Raw genomic sequence first — 18,163 nt, forward strand, 5'->3', positions numbered from 1 at the left:
CTAAACAACCTAAGCACGTCCGATCGATGATGCGGAGAAAAAAAAATTACCTTGCGCACGTTTCGCGTTCGCCTTCGCGCGATTTTATATACGACGGGCGGCCCGAAAATTCGCGATAATCGTACGTCATTTGACTTAGAATTAAAAACGTCAAATTTTTCAAAGCTATCGACAGAACATTGAACTAGATATTAGTTTGGTTATATAGTTCGGCACAAACAAAGGATATTAGTCAAGTATTTTATATTTTTTAGGTAGGTAACCTACTACCTTTGTATACGCTAATAGGTACCACCAATAAATATTAAATAACAATATATAAATCAAAGTGGCAGTAGGTATATGACCCTTCTTGGTAATTTGTGGATTATTTGACGTTTATTAAAAAAACACTGCTAACTCCTAATAAGGTGCATGAAGGAAGAGGTTATTGTTTATCATAAAAATAAAAAATGTTATCATTATAGGCTTTTAGTTGGACAAGGCACTGTGGATTGTACGTCAAATACAAGGGAATTATAGCGAAAATGTTTTAAAATTTTTGTTTCATTTCAACCATTTGAACAGTTTTACATCATAAAAGAGATCAGTACAAATATTTTCTGCTACACCAATGCAACAAAAAAAGATATGGTAGGGCCATTACGGACATTACTGAGCCGCTCTGCGGCCGTGAGCTCAGGAAGCCAGGTCCGCGATGCTGTAGGTTTAAAGTATTTTTGTATCACATAAGTAGGCTAGAGGTAGGAGCCCAAATTGCATAGTGAATTCAGTCAGCTTAAATCAGTTTTATTCCCATCATCAGCTGTAAGCCCTACCTATTTCGTTATAAAATGAATTTTGTTGTGGACGTTGTCATTCATAAAATGTCGATAAATTTGATTTTAGGCGGTGGCTGTAATAAATAGGGAGCGATAATGACAACAAAATATTCAAAAGATACTCACGGGTTTGTGGTTTCCTCTCCTAGGCAACCAGCAGTGGCGTGTTTTAATTTTGTGTTCTCATTTGTGCGTGTTTATTTTATGGTTGTTGGATGATTTTTAATATTTTATATTATATGTCCAGGCAATTTGTACAACTATGGTTAAAAATTGAATAAAAGGGGAAGTGAGTTATAGTAATAGCAACAACAAAGAATTGGAACATGCAATTATACCGGGTGTCCCAGTCAACGACGTACGGGATTGCGAAAACGGATATTCCCAAAAATTATTTTTGATGTTTTGACGTGGAAACCAGAGGGCGTAATTGAATTAAACTGTAAACGTTGATACTTATAGTGCAAACTGTTTTAAAGATGAAACAAATTAAAATCTTTGTTGTCAGATGCTTCTTACTCTATCTCCAAAAGCAAAGTGGCGAGAGGGGCTGGTCCCGCCCAGATTATTGCAATCCAAATAAATATTAACTGAATTAATATTATTATAATACGACCAGAAAATGGTGTATTTTTTGCTTTGCTTAATCCATTCCAAGAGATTTATTCTACATTAAGTAGGTCTTGCCGGAGATGGACCGTAACGAATATTTGTAGAAACTTGTGTTTTAACCCTAGAAGGGCTGCATGAAAAAGTACTGACTAAAACATTAGTTATGCCCAAGGGTGGTTGCGTACTTTTTTGAAGAAAGCAGACGGCAGTGATAGTGACGATTTTTATTTAATTATTTAATATTTTGTATATTAATAATGATACTATATGGAAATGTAATGAAATAGAACATAATAAATTGTTACTTTGTACTAATTTTTTTATGTACATGTCTCATGAATTGCTAGGCAAAAAAAAATTGAAAACATACTTATATCCCGCTTGCTAGTGTAGGAAGATAAATTCCTAGGGCGGTCCTGGAACGGTTACGGATAATCATTCCATTATCGGCAGGGTGTTCTATAATGGGCCGCAGTTTTGGAGTAATAAAGAGTAGACAAAGTTAAGCACTATATTTGTGGCCGAAATATAAACGGAATCCGCATCTTTGAGCTTATAATCCAATATTTTTGAAATTATTGGAAGGGATACTTGCATACTCATAACTCCAAAGACGGATGCCTGTTTTTCGCTTTTTTTTTTTTGTTATGTGCAATTAATTAATGGCACGCGAGAAAAATTCGGAGCTCCCGACGTCGATCCGGCGCCTTAGGCGTCTTTGGCGCCCGTAGGGTTACTGACCTGAGAATCTGGCTAGGAATCGGTGGAAACCGGTGGCCAGCGGCTGCGTGAGCCTGCGGGGAAGGCACCAGCCCCCGCCCCATCCCGCCGAGGCGGCTCCGACCATCACGTGCGCCTCTGAAACGAGAGATAAATGGGAAAATTAGCTTCAGGAATGAAATGTGCAATTTTAAGAAGCCGAAAAAGGGATGAACAGCGAACGCCTATATTATTATGGATTATTTTCTGAAAGGCGCGTAAATATAAACAGTTTTTAAACTTGCGTCCGTCCGAGCAATCGCAAAGTCTGCACCGTAATTGCTTTAATTATACTCCCTTAGAATATGAAAATTAAATTAGATTCAAGTTGCATATAACATCTTTTTATTTTAAGATCATTAAAAATAAATCACCTAGCTATCTTTTTAATAAAATTTCCTTTAGGGCAAACATTTTTTATTCTGTTAGCAATAAATGTTTCAAATTCGAATCTAACCAAAGCTTTTCCTCGAACGCAGAAGTTGATTCTCTATTAAGTCGCTAGCTAGCTCGCTAGCGTTGAATTCAATTTCAAAACTCGTTGGTTGGACGGACTCGGTCATACTAGTCTCTTCTGTCTCACTTGGTAGGAATAAAGTCCAGAAGCACGATAGTCTCCTATCCTATACCTTTCATTTTCTATATACAGATCGGGTTACGTCAACAATAACCACATGCTTTTTTCTACATCGATCTTAAACGATTCAATGCGGTGCTAGACGTTCCGATCCTTGGCTCACAAGTAAAGCTAGATTATCTGTACTCGCTATGAGATCTATGGAGGATTACAGCCTAGAAAGTGTATTAGATGACACTAACCTCATGCGATTACGTCGAACTTACCTTTCATGGATGAGAAGCTTCAACAACACTGATATACCGTGGACAGGACAGCGATTATGGTTCACAGACGGATTGTTTGAAAGTGGTAGACAATGATTAAGTAGAAACATTAAGAGATTGTCAAACTTCCATTGGCTTTACAACGGATTTGCCCCATTAGGAATAAAGACGGAGATAACGAAAATGAAAAATGAGTTACCGGAATTTCTAGATCTAGATAAGGATATATACCTAACACCATACGCACAAAATCGGTCTTTCGGTAAGTGGATTATATGTATAAAGATTCGGGAAACGGTCAGTCATATATCCAGGAGCTTAAAGATCTAAAGGACATTGGTTGAACATGATGGGAGAAGCCACATACAATAACCTGAACGTCCAACAACATATTCTGAGTAGGAATATCTCATTCTTGGACCACAGTTGTCTCTGGTAAGACACCTGGTAATGCTAGGGCCTTTTGGTGTTCACGCGGTTGGAACCTGCCTCATCAGCCTCAGCTTTTCTTTGACGTCTACCCCTCCCTCTCGCCACCCGCCAACCAAAATGCCACGACCCTATCGACGTCGGTGACCCTTTCGCTAGGCACATCGGCGGGATTATTTGCATAATAAGGTGTTGACCTCCCGGGAAAAAAAATCGTCCGCGTCAGTGTCTTCGAGAGGCGTCGAATTTCCAATTTCGGACTTATACACATACCTCCGTGGGGCTCACCCACATCGCGCGAGCGGCACCTACAAAGAGGCGCCCAGCTCGCAGCAGGTCCAAGTCCTTAACTAGCGCCTCGATCGACCGTCGAAAAGCGGCGGAGCGGGGGGAACGGGACAAGAGAAGAAAAAAATACGCGGTGGACGGCGCGCTGAATAAAAAAGAGAAGATGGGCCCCCGGTCGGACGAAAAAAGGTGTCAAGACGGCGACGGACGGCCGCGGTGGCCAAGCCGGAAGGTCAAGGTTATGGGAAAACGATAGCGCCGCACGCTGGTGGAAAAAACCCTTTGTCGTAAGAAATGATCACCGTATCAAGCCAAGGGTGGGTCTAATTTAACTTGATACGGAAGAATATGTACGAATTGCTAGGAATTTGGTCTTTGCTAAGGATCTATTCACACCCACGTTTATGGGATATGTGGAATTTTAATACACTGATGCAATTTTTTTAATAGGCCTATATATAGGGTGGAAGGTTTAAAAGGGGTCTATACCTTATCTCTAAATCTATGAGTGTTTTAAAAAAAAGTTTGAATACAATAGTTATTTCCAGTAAAAGGATATTTAATTTTTTTTCTGTTATTTCAATTGCCACTGTCATATACAGGGTGGTCAAATAAAATAACTTAAAAAAAGTACACCCTATATAATATGGCTTTTTAATTACCCATTTACCAGATGAATCCAATGATGTATAGAAATATTCATATATTCAACATTTTTCTTTGTAACATATATTAGAAATTAACACGTCTTCTCCGAAAATATTCAGAATTGAAGAATTTTTATCACATACGCGGTATTGCAATGTGCCGCAAAATGTTACTCAATTTTTTAAAATTAAACTCCCTGTACATTTTTGCATTTTCGAATAGCCCTAATTAAATTTTCTAACATTTTTTTTAAAGAAATTGCTCGTTAACTCAAATACCGTTATAAAAATAATTTAACAGAAAATAAATAGATGAATAAATATTACTTCACTTATTTATTAATAAAAGTACAAGGCAATGCGAAAAATAATTTATATTAATTTGGGAAGATTCATGGGTGAAATCTGGTGTAGCAGTTCTGTGAAAGAAGTGAAATCTTTGTAAAATCACGAGGTAACGTAACATTATTGTGTCATTCTCGGTCCTATAATTTTAAACGTAAAGTAACAAAAAATAATAAAAAAGTATTCGCAACCAAGAAAAAATATTCATATATATTTATAATTTGATTTTAATTTAAGATTACCACAAAACACAAAAAATATTCCATAGAACTAAAAGGTAATATAGAGGCTTTGCCTACGCCGAGAATACAGGAATATTGAGATGACGATATAAACCTTCTATGCCTTTTTTGGCCAATTTTGTGTCGCTAATTCCTATAGTTAAAGACCAAATTTTGAAAATATATGAAATTTTTATGAATTTTGTCTAAACTACCGAACCTTTTTTTAATAGTAAGTGTTATAATATATGTAAATATATATAATATATTCAAATTCAACCGTTTTTCGCGAGAATGACAAAAATAAGCTACAATTCAATTTATCAACGATAGAATTAATGACCTCAATGTCTTGTTTGTTCGTCAGGAAATTTTTATCTGCACATTTTTACCTATGCATTAAAAAATCTGGAAAATCAATAGTACAGCTTTTAATTAATTTGCATATACACATAAGCACAACCTTAACAGGCAGAAGACGACTGAAAAATAGATATAGATATGAGAGATCATCCTTCTGGAAAGATAATTGTTTATTTTTATTTATTGAACAAAGTGAAGTGGTTTCAAGGGTTGATAAGTTATTTGGACAACAACAACCTCGCAATTTAAACAAAAAATTAAAATACGTCAAAATATCAAAGGGGACAAATATTTCAAGGAGTTCATTGCGATTATATTAAGAAAAGTGCTTTAGAACTAAGAGTTGTGAATGATAAAAATAAAGATAAAACAAGTTTAATATGCAATGAAAAAAAGGTAAATTCTAAACAATAACCTTTCTTAATAACATTTTGCGGTGTGATTGCGATTGCAGTGTAACACCGGCGGAATTTACACGACAATTAAAACTGAAAGTGATTATTTAAACGAGTTTAGAGGAAAAGGACCGTCAGTTCGTGAATCAACATTTAAAAATGCGATAGATACGATTCCGGCTCGTTACGGGCTTTGATTTGACATTGACTGCTTATAGGTTGATCGACTTATATACATCCGATGCTGTTTAATCCGCACCAATCCGAGCAAAGTGAACATTCGCTTTTTATAATTATGTAGTTCTTTTCCACAGACCAAGAAATTATAATCTTATTCTAGTTGTTGTTTATACACATCATGGCAAGCTATTAGAATATCAAAAAATCAATGGTTTTAGGATATTACCTTTAATTATAATTTTTAGACATACGAAGGTAGCTTGAAATACATAATTAAGAGCCATTCAAAACTACGTACGAAATCTTAGAGAAAAACAAAATACTGCCTAAAACTTTTATGGATAGATTTGTACAGTGTTGCCATAATTATTATAATATATTATAATTAATCGCGAAGTAATGAAAAATGTTCTTCGATGTTTGAAAACCTAGCGAAGTGCAAAAATGATTAATTTCTTGATAAAATAGTATAGACTATAGAACGGCAGACTTAATCAAAACTCGATCTTTTATAGAACAAATTCTAAAAAGTCTAAACTATCCATAGCACATAAAATTTTACTTAGTAATGTTTAAAGTAAAATTTAAATTAAATTACATTATTATTAAATTTAACATCCGGATACGCGTGGTTTTCAAGGGATCTTTTACGAATTTATTTGTGGATGACACATTAATTTCTGTCTCAGGCAGGAACTTTAAAGAAACCGCTGATAAAATGAACAGAGAGCTGGAGACTAAAATACAATACATCACTATAATAGACTCCACACATGTTACTTCGACCACTATTTCAAACTGCTGTCGACATGCAGGTCTGATAAAATCGGAAGATGAGTTTGATTCAGACGATACCTCCGGTTCAGTGGTTTGAGAAATACAAAATTAATAACGACGATGACGGGGAGGTTCCCTTAAGTAATTGTTTGCGCAATAACCAACATTAAAATGTATCTTCCTGAGCTGGACAGCGTTTCTGGCTAATTGCTAGCGGCTAGGACAAAATTGATTCATTGAACCAAAAATGCATGTACTCTAATAAGGGCACCTTTGACACATCTGTTCCGATTCGAACGAGAGAAAACGTTATTTCTCATAAAAGTAGTAAAACAACGTCAACCCATTCTGGTTTCGACGAACCCGAACGTTAATCTTCCGGGGTAAAAATTCGAAATATACGAAAACAAATCTTCGGGACACCTTCGCCGGCGCCCCCCCCCCCCCCCCCCAAAGGGGAATCACCTATCTATCTCCTCGTATCGTTTAACTACGTACGTGGTCTGAAAGACGTCAACATCGCACCGCCGGTACTTTCGGTTCGTCCGCTACCAAGTGCCCGCAGCGTTTCACGTCGAATCGCGACGATTCCATCGTCTGTTCGGATAGAAAATCACCCGACACAAAGTCTGGGAGGCCCGCGGGCCCATATTATTATTATTCACTTCGATGACGGCACACGGACGCGGGCACACGCGAGAAAAACGATAATTGAGAGAAAGAGTCGCTGATCGTCGAGGTGTCAGATATTCGCGAAGATATTCCGGAGACGCAACGAGAGGTTACCAACGGAATGACCAACCATCTAGCGCGGAAGGAGCGTGCACACTGACAGCGGATCGAGCGAGACACGGCGACCTACCGAAAGTGCCCGAGGCTTTCCGACCGAAGCACCTGAGGGAGGCGAGACCCGGAGGGGCTTGCTACCTGCCGACGGCGACGGCGGCGTCGAATCGCGACTTTCGTCGAAGGAAGAGGAACCGCCACATCCTTTACTGCCACTCGAGCAGTAAAATAGTACACCAACATTGATATGATGAATTACTTTACAGATAATTTTGACAAGAAATATCTGTTGCCTTTTATATTTCCGGATTTTCTTAACCCATTTTGTCCTAGTGCTGCGTTAATGCACCACCTATTCTATGAATTTTTTTTGTCACATCCAGAAAATATTTTTGCACATACATTTAAAAATTTTATTATTATCTCCGTAGAAATCGCCAATTTAGGTGTAAAGGAAATAGCTTATATATGACTTCAAAAGTTAATAAAAGCGGTACATAAATTTGCTTTATTTTTTGAAAATAATTACTGGTGCGTGAATGCACCACTGGTTTTATCTGTGAAACGAAACTTTTTTATTGCAAGTCTAGACAAGTCAGCGCATGTAGAATAAAGATCCAACAATTAGCGTTTTCTTTAGTATTAGTTTGTGCCTTGTGCAGTGAACGTTACAATCGTTAAAGCCCCCGCAGACGCTGTTTTTTTAGCAGAGGCCAACTGTGCAGGCCAATTTGTGCAGTTGAAATGTACTATTACCTGTAACACACACACGCAGTTTTATAGCGCAGTTCTTTCTATACAGCCAACTGGGTAAATTCACACTCACTAGTTTTGCCACGGTTTTTCTATACTTAGTAAAAGAAAATGGCTTCTCAAAAAAAGCAACGGTTGGTTCAAAGAAGCAAATGGACCAAAGATGGGACTTTTTTGACTGACCGTATTAGTGTTTCAATAATATCCTATTATCTTTATTCCATGTTCTTCATCGTCTAGGTTACTCGTTGAGGCATGTGATGTCTCTTGATCACTTAAAAAGATCAGCAATTCATAATATAATAATAAGGGTTTGGAGTATTAAATATCTTCTGTACCGGTCCCACTTACTTTGAATTTTTTCAATACTTTTTTAAATTCTTTAATAAATGAACTCCTTAAATGATTTATTTCTTAACCACGGCTTCCCTATTTGCTCCCGTATCAACCTCTTTGAGTTTTCTGACCAACACATCATAGGCTGCGGATTTTTTATTTCTGTCACTGGTCACATGGTAAGCTTTCGTATACCTCAATAAATTCGCTTAAAAACTGTTTGTTAACATTCGTCATTTTGTTGCTCACTCTTTTTGGATTGTAAATAAACCTTAAAACTGAACAAATCAACTGAACGAGTCCACACACGCTCAGGTTTCCAAGTTTGCGCGGGCCAAATTCAAGCACGGTCTGATTTTGCTCAGGCCAGGTCAACGGCCTGCGCAGTCGGCCTGACGTTCACACAAACGCACCGATATGCCTGCACAAACTAGGTTTGCACAGGCGGCCTGTATTAAAAAACTGAGCGTCTGTGGCCTTTACAGATCGTGCTAGATGAGGACAATAGCAATGAAAGTCGTAAGTATTGTTTGGATTTACGTATTCTTATGTATTGCAGCATTAAATTCCTTGTAAATTTATTCTAAAAATAACTGACTAACTGACGAAGAAGATATGAATGATAACATAAATCTACAAGAGTTTGGGGAACCAACTCAATTACTCAAATAAATCTTGCACATGCCATAAGTGAAGTGCGTTATGAAAATCAAGGTCACCTCATGATTTTTCATGCTAATAAAACCCGAAGGAGATGTAGAATCTGCCACAGCCACACAATTTACGCTTGCAATAAGTGTAATGCGCATTTACATCCTTCATGCTTTGTAAAATATCACCAGAAATGAAACCGGGTATTACCAGTGGTACGCTATGACACGTCTATGATATCGTGACAGGCGATTTATCATGGATCTATGTATCTGAACCTGAAAGTAAGCAGCAGTCGACTGTGTGGGTCTTTCAGGATGATACAAAGCCCACAAAAGTTGTTCGTGGGCGAAGCACCTCGAAACAAATGGTATCCTGTTTTTTCTGGCCATATTGCAACTGTTTCTTTCGTGAAAGGTAAAGACCAAAGAAAAGAAAAACCAACCGCCGAAGACGAATCACTCTCCACGACGACAGTACAAACAAAAAACTTTGTGAGCATTAACAACGTTGATTTGATGAGCCATCCACCATATAGTCCTGATGTAGCACCTAATGACTTCTTTTTATTCCGATATATTAAGAATAAATTACGTGGGCATCGATTTTTCAAACCAGAAGAAGCGATTGATGAGTTTAAAAAGCGATGTGGGAAAAATAAAAGGTAGAACTCGTGTAGAAGCTCTAGTTTTCTGCATTTTGAGTATTAATTTACATTCACATCAACAATTACAATTTGATTGTGTTGGATTATAGCTAGACCTTCGATACCTCAAATCATAATCTTCTTATTTTTAAGTTAAAGTTCTCCGGTTTTAACGACAGTGCAATTACTTTTATGAAAAGTTACTTGAGAGGTCGCCGCCAGAGGTTTACGTTGGGATCCACCTTAATAAATGTTGTTCTTATCAGTATGTCAATGATAGGCAAATATACTTATCATTCTCGGTCAAAGATGTAGCTTTGTCCTTCAATGGCATAAACAAAGATCCGATATTAAATGACTCCGAGACCCAGATTGTTCTTTTTGGCAATAAAAAGAGGAAATTATCAAGAATAATGATCTGAAACTTTCCTTGAATGGTACTCCGCTTGAATTTGTCGACAAATGTAAAAACCTTGGAGTTTTTTCGCAGAAGGAAGCCGTAAGGTAAACTGAAAGTACAACATATAGAACATATAGAGAGGTCACAAAGGCCCCAAGACCGAACCTTGCGGCACTCAGGGTGAATTTGACCGTACATCACTTTTAATATTCATAAATTAAGCAGAGCTCCAGTAATTAATAGGTTTTCCAATTTATTTAATAAAATATCAAAAATAAATATATCAAAAGCCTTTCCTCAGATCTATGCTTTTGAAACATGATTGACAAGATCCACAGTGGTACTTCAAGTGTTACCGTTTTTGAACTGCGTTTATAATGTATTTAAATTAACGCTTTTTCGTAAGATCTTCCGTGATTTTAGAAGAAATGCTCAATACTGAGTGGTCATTCAACTTTATTGCATAAACTTGACAAATGAAAGAAAAAATTACTTTGTGTCTGGTGGAGGATCAGAGAGTTTCATTTGATTGCTTTCAAATGAACTAAAAATTAATGTCGTCAAGACTAGTTTGACGGTTTTACAGTTTTTAGTAAAAAAACTGCGGTGGCTATCACTAAAGTCTTTCGAGTAAAATAAGTTGTCAAAAAGATCAGCTGGAAAGAAGACATAGAAAAAATCATAAAAAAGAAATTATGATTAATAAAATAAAATACACTAAATATCGGTCCTACTTCTTGCCCGTTTTAAGGAGTAAAAATTTATGCCCGCAAATTTTGATTTTTTCCCAATTTTATCATATTCACACACATCATATTATTTTGAAATGATTAAATTACTGCATTGGATATTTCAAAAACGGCGGTTATAAGCTTAAAATGGGCCATTTGTCGCTGTCCATGGCCGAGATCGAGTGCCGCAATTGCCTCTACATGTCGCTGGCATTGCGACAACTGCTAAATCTGTTATCTGACCAAGTCCAATTTTATCGAGCCGCCTCCAAGCGAGATCAAATCATGTTCCTTAAATAGCTTAACAAAGCCGAACCATGTCATACTTTATGCCGCAAAAGTTTAATAATTATATCTCAGGCGTTTAAAAAAATCGCAACATTATCCTAGTACAAACAATACTGGACACGGGTCTCGTAACAGGGCCGCGGCGTTGCCGATGCGACGATTTTGTTGGCAAATTTCTTCCTATAGACGCAGCATCTAATAGAAACACTACGTTTTCGTTTTTCTACCCATTTACCAATTAAAGTATAGCGTAATACATTTTTCAAGCCTTTTAGCAATTTCTCAAGGATCATAGGGATCACTAAATTATCAAATATAGGGCAAAAAGCAAAACAGAAGAGAAAATTTTTTGCTTTAAATAAAATAACACAGTTTCTATCCTTTTCAGATACAATTCTTGGTACCTATCTCCAATATATGGCTCGAATAGTACAACACATGCATTCCGTCAATAACCTAACCAAGAATATGAAACGCAAATATTATGCAAATGCGCGGATATTTCCAGTTTTCTCCCTTGTTAAACAAATACATGTTTTTTGTTATACGATTGTTACCCAAATCGCAATTTTTTTATATATCGGATTAAGAACGCTCCACGACATTGTCCCTCTCTCAGATCTCTTGAACTCGTTGCCTTCGACACTCCTTTTATCCAGGTCTTTTTTGATCGTCCAGGTTTTCTACGGTTTGTCGGTACCCGCTCCATAACCGATTTTGGTAGTCTCGCTTGTTCCATTCTTTGTTCGTAGCCATATCATATGAGTTGCTTTCTATCGATGTCATTTGTTAAAGAACCTTCTACTCCCATTTTTTGAGGTACGACCCCGTTACGAATCGTTTCTCTTCTGGATGTTCCTAGTGATGGTCTGAATATATTCATTTCTAATACTTTCTTCGTTTATTTTTCGTGACTCTCCATATATCTGCGCCATAAAGCAGACTCTTCATAATAAGCGACTCATTAATCGTAAACTTTCCTTTTATTTTTCAATTTCTTGGTTCCAAAAAATACTGCTTAGACAGTCCAATTCATCCAAGAACCATCTGATTCCAATTGGATATTAGACGATTCCGTTCCTATGGGCAGGTACTTAGTTTTCTGGGTAGTCTTCGCGCCATCTATTGCAACTTCCTTTGTCATTTTCTATGATCACTATTATAAGCATGGGTCGCCCATTTCAATTCCCATTCCAGGACATTTCCTTTTCAGCTGCTTTAAGGCATAGATCTTAAAGAGTTAGTGACGTTAGTCCTTAATTTACAGGAAACTGATCTAATATTCTGTTACCACCTTTTATTGATAAAAGGCAACATTGCAGGAGAATAATTTCTTCTTCTTTCTTCTCTTGATTTTTTTTTATAGTGAACAATTGTTGATTCCGGTTGCCTCTTGTGGGACGACGAATTTTCAAGCGGAAAAGCGGCAACAACGCACTATTCTGGGCAACAGCAGCGGCGGCGGAGGGAATTGTGTGGGAAAGCATTCACATTTAAATCGACGCATATAATTATATCACGGACGGCTTGGCTCGCTGACCGGCCTTTTTTTAATTGCCCGTTGCCCGTTAATTGATATCGTCGTGGTCACGGGCTTTATTACTATTATCGACCCGATGTTGTAATTATCCGCGTTAATGTCGCGCATTTTACCGATCGATTTAGACATATATATACATACATACATACATACAAACAAACATACATACATATATAAATACATTTTTTTTAATTTTGTAGCTTTAATTAAGATTAAATTTTAGCAAATTGATAATTTGATGAATTAACTAATTTCGGGTTGATACATCCAGGTTTTGTAAACCTAGGCGTCTAAGTCAAAGAGATATTGTAATATTGAAACTTAGGCTTCGTATATTAAAATATTGTCACATTGTAATACATTGCCATACCGTAATAATATATTTATTTATAAAAAAGTCTTTCCCACAGAGGGACGCAGCTGTCCAATAAAAACACACAATGTCACAAAAAAGACATTTAGTCAGTGGACTAGTTTAAATTATTCCTTACAGGCTAAATCAAGTTAAGAGCCAATCACAGTTTTTAATTACAGCGTGTTAATTTAAGTGTTGCTTAAAAGCTTCAAACCTCAGAGCAAATAGGTCAATATCCTGAAACGCGTCCTCGACCTTGCAATTGGAGAGGTAGAAGAGTAGTTTGAGTGATATCTAGATACAGTAAAAAGCAGATGCAATGCAATTGTTTTCAAAGTTATAATGAAATAATAATTCAATATTTTTTCACTATAACTAAAAAAACATATATGTCTCCAGTCTCCAGGCGTACGATATATTATAAAAACAATAACATTTAATCCACAGCGGTTCTCCTTTGCTTTTTTGAGGTTATTCAAAATAGAGTAGCTCCGAAACTATTATTTACCTTCCGGTTGCCACTTGCAGCGTCTCCGTCGGTCAGCAAAATAAATATCTCACGGGACGGGAGGGCTACTCCGGGGTCCTATGACAACACCGTCGTACCTCGGGGGCCCCCCCGCAGCGCCATTGTCCGTTTGATGTCGGTGCTTCCTCGCGCTCATTGAGAAATTCCTCCGTTCAAACATCGCAAATCCGCTTAAAACGTACGCGACGAATAAAGGACTTAATTTGCGTCCCCACCCCCGGTCAAAGGGAGGGGTTCGGAAAGTCGGTGGGGAGGCAGGGGCGAGTGTTTGTGTGAAAACTAATAACAATATTATGAACGGCCCAAACGGGCGATTGTTACTGCCAAGTTGAATGGAAAATCGTTTACCATAGCAACGTAAAGTATTTAAATCGAAATTAAGCTGCCCTTTACGCGCCCTTCGAATTAGGTTTAGCCGAAAGCCCCTGGTCGTGCGTAAATACCAACCAAAAAACATTACAAATGACGAAAACCACTGTCGCAGGTTTTGCTGATAGACAGCTAATCTTTTTTCTATGGTTTGGTTAGTTTGTTTCGAATAAAATAGTTTACGAGTCAAACTGGCACAAATAAAACGAACCCCCTTCGTCTTTATCTCTATATCTTTACCATGATGCGACATGTCCTAATAAATTAAATTCGGAGAAAGCATGAAAAACTTTTTTTTTATTTTTCCTGTAATTTATTTATTGAAAAATTGTTACAAAGTGTTATCGCTAAGCCACAAATCGACTTTTTTATTATCGGCTCGAATTTTACCTGAAAATGTGAGTTTACCTAACAGGACTTAATGCGTTAAAAATTAGTTTCTATTAAAAGAGCTTATTGTCCAACTGCCCATAACGAATATTCAACTACTGAATATCGCGATATGCGTTTTTGCTACGGAAGAGCAAATGCAGATCAAGCAGATGGCTTATAACAATAGAAATTATCGACATACCTAGGCGAAAGAGGATGATTCAAACCTGATAATATAAATAAAAGGAGACCAAGGTATAAAGGAACCGCTGCAGGAGAAGAAAGAATACTTCAAAATCTGGCAACCGACCCGTGAACGAGTGCAAAAAAAGTTGCTGCTCAGGAAAGAATTTGTTGCTCTACAGTTTGGGAAATGATTATCGGCCCTTTCGTGTTCAACGGGTACAAGCACTGTATGAGGGTGATGAGCAATTGAGAGTGGTTTTATGCAATGAAATTTTAGGAAAAATTCAAAATTACTCACAATTTTTAAATTTTAAGTTGAAGGAAAATATCATGTTCATGGATTATAAGAGATAATCTTATAGGACCTTATTTTTTTGACATAGCTTAATAGCAATTTTTCCAAGTGTTACTGGAAGACGTACTCTTGCAGTAGTTAATGCAAATTGGCTGTACGAAGGTATTTAAATCAGGTATTTGAACATCGATAGATAGGTCTGGGCGTATTTCCAAGTTGGCCGCCTCGCTCACCAGACCTTAATCCGATGGACCTATTTTTTTGGGGACACTTAAAGTCTTTAATGTATGAAACACCCATAACAGATATCAATTATCTACGACAAAAAATAATAAACGGTTAGTATGTGTTAAAATGTATAAGAAAATGTTTAGAAACGAATGAATTTTGAAAATGAATTGGAATTATCGTGTATACTGTCTAATTCCCGATTATTATAAATAATTTTTTATTTTCGAAAATATTAAATATATTTATGCCATTTTTTCACTTTTTTAATTCGTACCATACAATTTTGAAAAATTTAGCGCAAGTCGCACGGAGGTTAATAATGCATATGCAGAAATGCATATCGCGATATCCAGTATCAACTTTCAGAGAATAAAAAAGTCGATTTGTGGCTCATTATTTTGCCACGTCGAATCTTACCTTATAGTTTCCGAACTCAATTTCCGAACACCCTGTATCCATGCAAATTTTAACAACAAATTGATGAAAATTAAAAAACATACTTCGAATCTCTTCATGCATGCATAACCGCACTACGCAGTTTCAATTTTAGACTATAGTTATAAATTAATTTGCCGAATAAGTCTGTGACGAAAGCGAAATGAGAAGCGAGTAATTTTACACTTGGAAAATTCCAGGTGGAAATATCGATTCGAAAAGAACAGGGCCGGCTTTGCAACATTGGAAACCCAACGGCCTATTAAAAGTATCGGGGGAACTAAAACAGATTTTGTTGTCAATTTTTTTAAATTAGCTAATATTGCTTGATAAGAATAATAGCAAAAAAAAAATAACGACATGAAATAGAGGTATTGGGAAAAAATAATAACGTCAAAATAACTAAGTTGATATGAAAAAAGCTGATACAACAACTATAATAATAACATGCGGTATTTAACAAGCATAAAAAAAAACACGAGAGATTGGAGATTTGGTGAGATTGGGGATTAAATTAGAAAAAAAAACCTAGCTCTCTCATTGCGTTATGTGTGTGTTCGTAAAAAGCTTTCATTTGCTGCCACTATCTTTTATTTTTTAAGAAATTTTGGATTCTAAACATTGAGCACAATTGAAAATTTTCGTTTTTCAGAACAGGAGCTCCAATATCAATGCCAAACACTACTACTATTCTCATAGTCATAGTCATTTCCTAATTATTGATATTGATATTGAATATTTTTGCCATATCGTTTGATATGTGATATTTCTGTGGATTATTTGTTACAATATCTTATGCTTTGTTGTTGTTTTCGCTAATTTGAGCTATATGCAATTCGCATTACATCGATTGGGAATAATTGAATGTTCGCCCCATGTGAAAATATTTTCGAGGTCAGGCAACTGTAACCCCACCTAATATGGCGCCGACGGCTATGCGACAACTGTGACCTTATGCGCGAAGCTTTCCCAAAATTAATAATAACCCGAACATATAATAAAATAACAAATTAATTAACGGATCTGCTTGCGCTTGACGGGGAGGCCGGTAATAAAATTCCCATTTGGACGAAAAATGCCTCATTGTTATGCTAAGCAACCAGAACACAATATAACTATTATGCGAGTATGTCCGACTATAAAGATAATGGTGTGCGAAATATTTTTATTCAGGCCGGGGTTGCCGCAAAAAAGAAATATTACGCGACTCACGCGAAAAAATCAATTTTATCGCCTTCCTCGGGAAAAAAGGAAATAAATATTTACAAAGCAATTCAAATTATTACCGATATTCGTTTGAAATTTATATTTTGTTTATTTGTCCTAATAGTTGCCAAAATAATTTAAATGTAAAAACAATCTTCTATCTATAATGTTAAAAAAAAAACAGCCTTTTATTTACGCTTTTTGTCGCCATTAAAGCTATAAACATGTTTCTTTGCAAAAATGAATAAAACCACTTATACTCGGTACCAAAACAAAAATTTACATTTCTTGGATATGTGCCAACACATAGGTCTAGGAACCGTTTTTCGTAATCTTCCAATTTGCCCCAAAACACCTCGGCCTAGGCCATCATCCCACCTCGTTCAAAATGACGTCACACTCAGACGTTACAGGAGCCATTACTACATGATTTTTGTGGCACCTGATAGTCACACATCGAGCCCTGATCAAAACACTCTCTCTCTCTATTTTTTTGAGTTTAGAAGCAACAGACTAATCATATTCACAACTTTATTTCTTCTCAAATCCAATCTATTGTACCTCAAGGATGCCATTTGGGTCCTGCGATTTTCAACCACGTAGGTAAGTTTAATATTTTTTATTAGACATCGAAGTTTGTTTTTATATGCATTATATTGCAACCTTCGTCGTAAAATGGGACGGCCAATTCTCACGGCATCGCGATTAAATATCGCGAACCACGTGGCAACAGCGACGGTATTTTTTTAAACCAAAATACGCGGACGGCATTGTCGCGTTTTTCTCGATCCCTGTGAGAAATCACATATAACGCGTGTGTACACACACAAAAGGCGGGCGCATGTCGGCAAAAATTCCCATGTTGCATTCTTGCGCTCATTATCGCGGTTTGCGAACTTATTACAAGCGGGCTTCGCTTAACTCGAATCATAATTACGCTCATTTAACTGATGCGTTCTTAGTTTTAAAGTGGAGCGCTGACCGGGGCCGGGACTTTTTGCTGATTGGTTTCAGCATTTAGACGTAGACTACACCCAAGTGGTGCTTTGAGCCGGAGAAGGCTCGAAAGCCTCAAAAACAAGATAAAAATCTAAGTTTGTATTTCAATGGGCTAGCTAGTATTAAAAGAAAATCCTGAAAAGGGAGGAGACTCTTGCCAAGGCAAAGACAGGTCGATGGATTCTTCAGAGGCCTAACGGCCAGATTTAAAGCAGACCCGTTAAGCTACAGAGGAAAAGCGGTAAGAATAATGGCCGCCACTGTGTTCAAAAAGTAAGGCGACTTTTAAGATTTATCAAAAAGTATTTATTTATTTACCAAAATTAATGTTGACCCCTCTCAGACATAACACACTGATGTCGACGCTTTTTCAAA

The 18,163-nt window shown here is 36.9% G+C and overlaps 1 protein-coding gene across 2 annotated transcripts in view; it reads right to left on the reverse strand.

Annotated features, from left to right (window-relative positions):
• LOC132697949 (protein spitz-like) overlaps window positions 1-18,163 on the reverse strand; it is a 151,212-nt gene that overhangs the window by 83,028 nt on the left and 50,021 nt on the right. The window contains exons 1-2 of one of the 2 annotated variants that reach the window (XM_060663739.1): window positions 7,179-7,571; window positions 2,175-2,291 (exon numbers count right to left, since the gene is read on the reverse strand). In XM_060663739.1, coding sequence (XP_060519722.1) covers window positions 2,175-2,291; window positions 7,179-7,200 — 139 coding nt within the window. In that variant the 5' untranslated portion in view covers window positions 7,201-7,571. Of the gene's footprint in view, window positions 1-2,174; window positions 2,292-7,178; window positions 7,572-18,163 lie in introns of those variants that run through there. The other variant, XM_060663740.1, reaches the window with a different exon arrangement.

The sequence above is a fragment of the Cylas formicarius genome, unplaced genomic scaffold, assembly GCF_029955315.1.
Source record: "Cylas formicarius isolate icCylForm1 unplaced genomic scaffold, icCylForm1.1 PGA_scaffold_2__14_contigs__length_35257938, whole genome shotgun sequence".
NCBI lineage: Eukaryota > Metazoa > Arthropoda > Insecta > Coleoptera > Brentidae > Cylas > Cylas formicarius.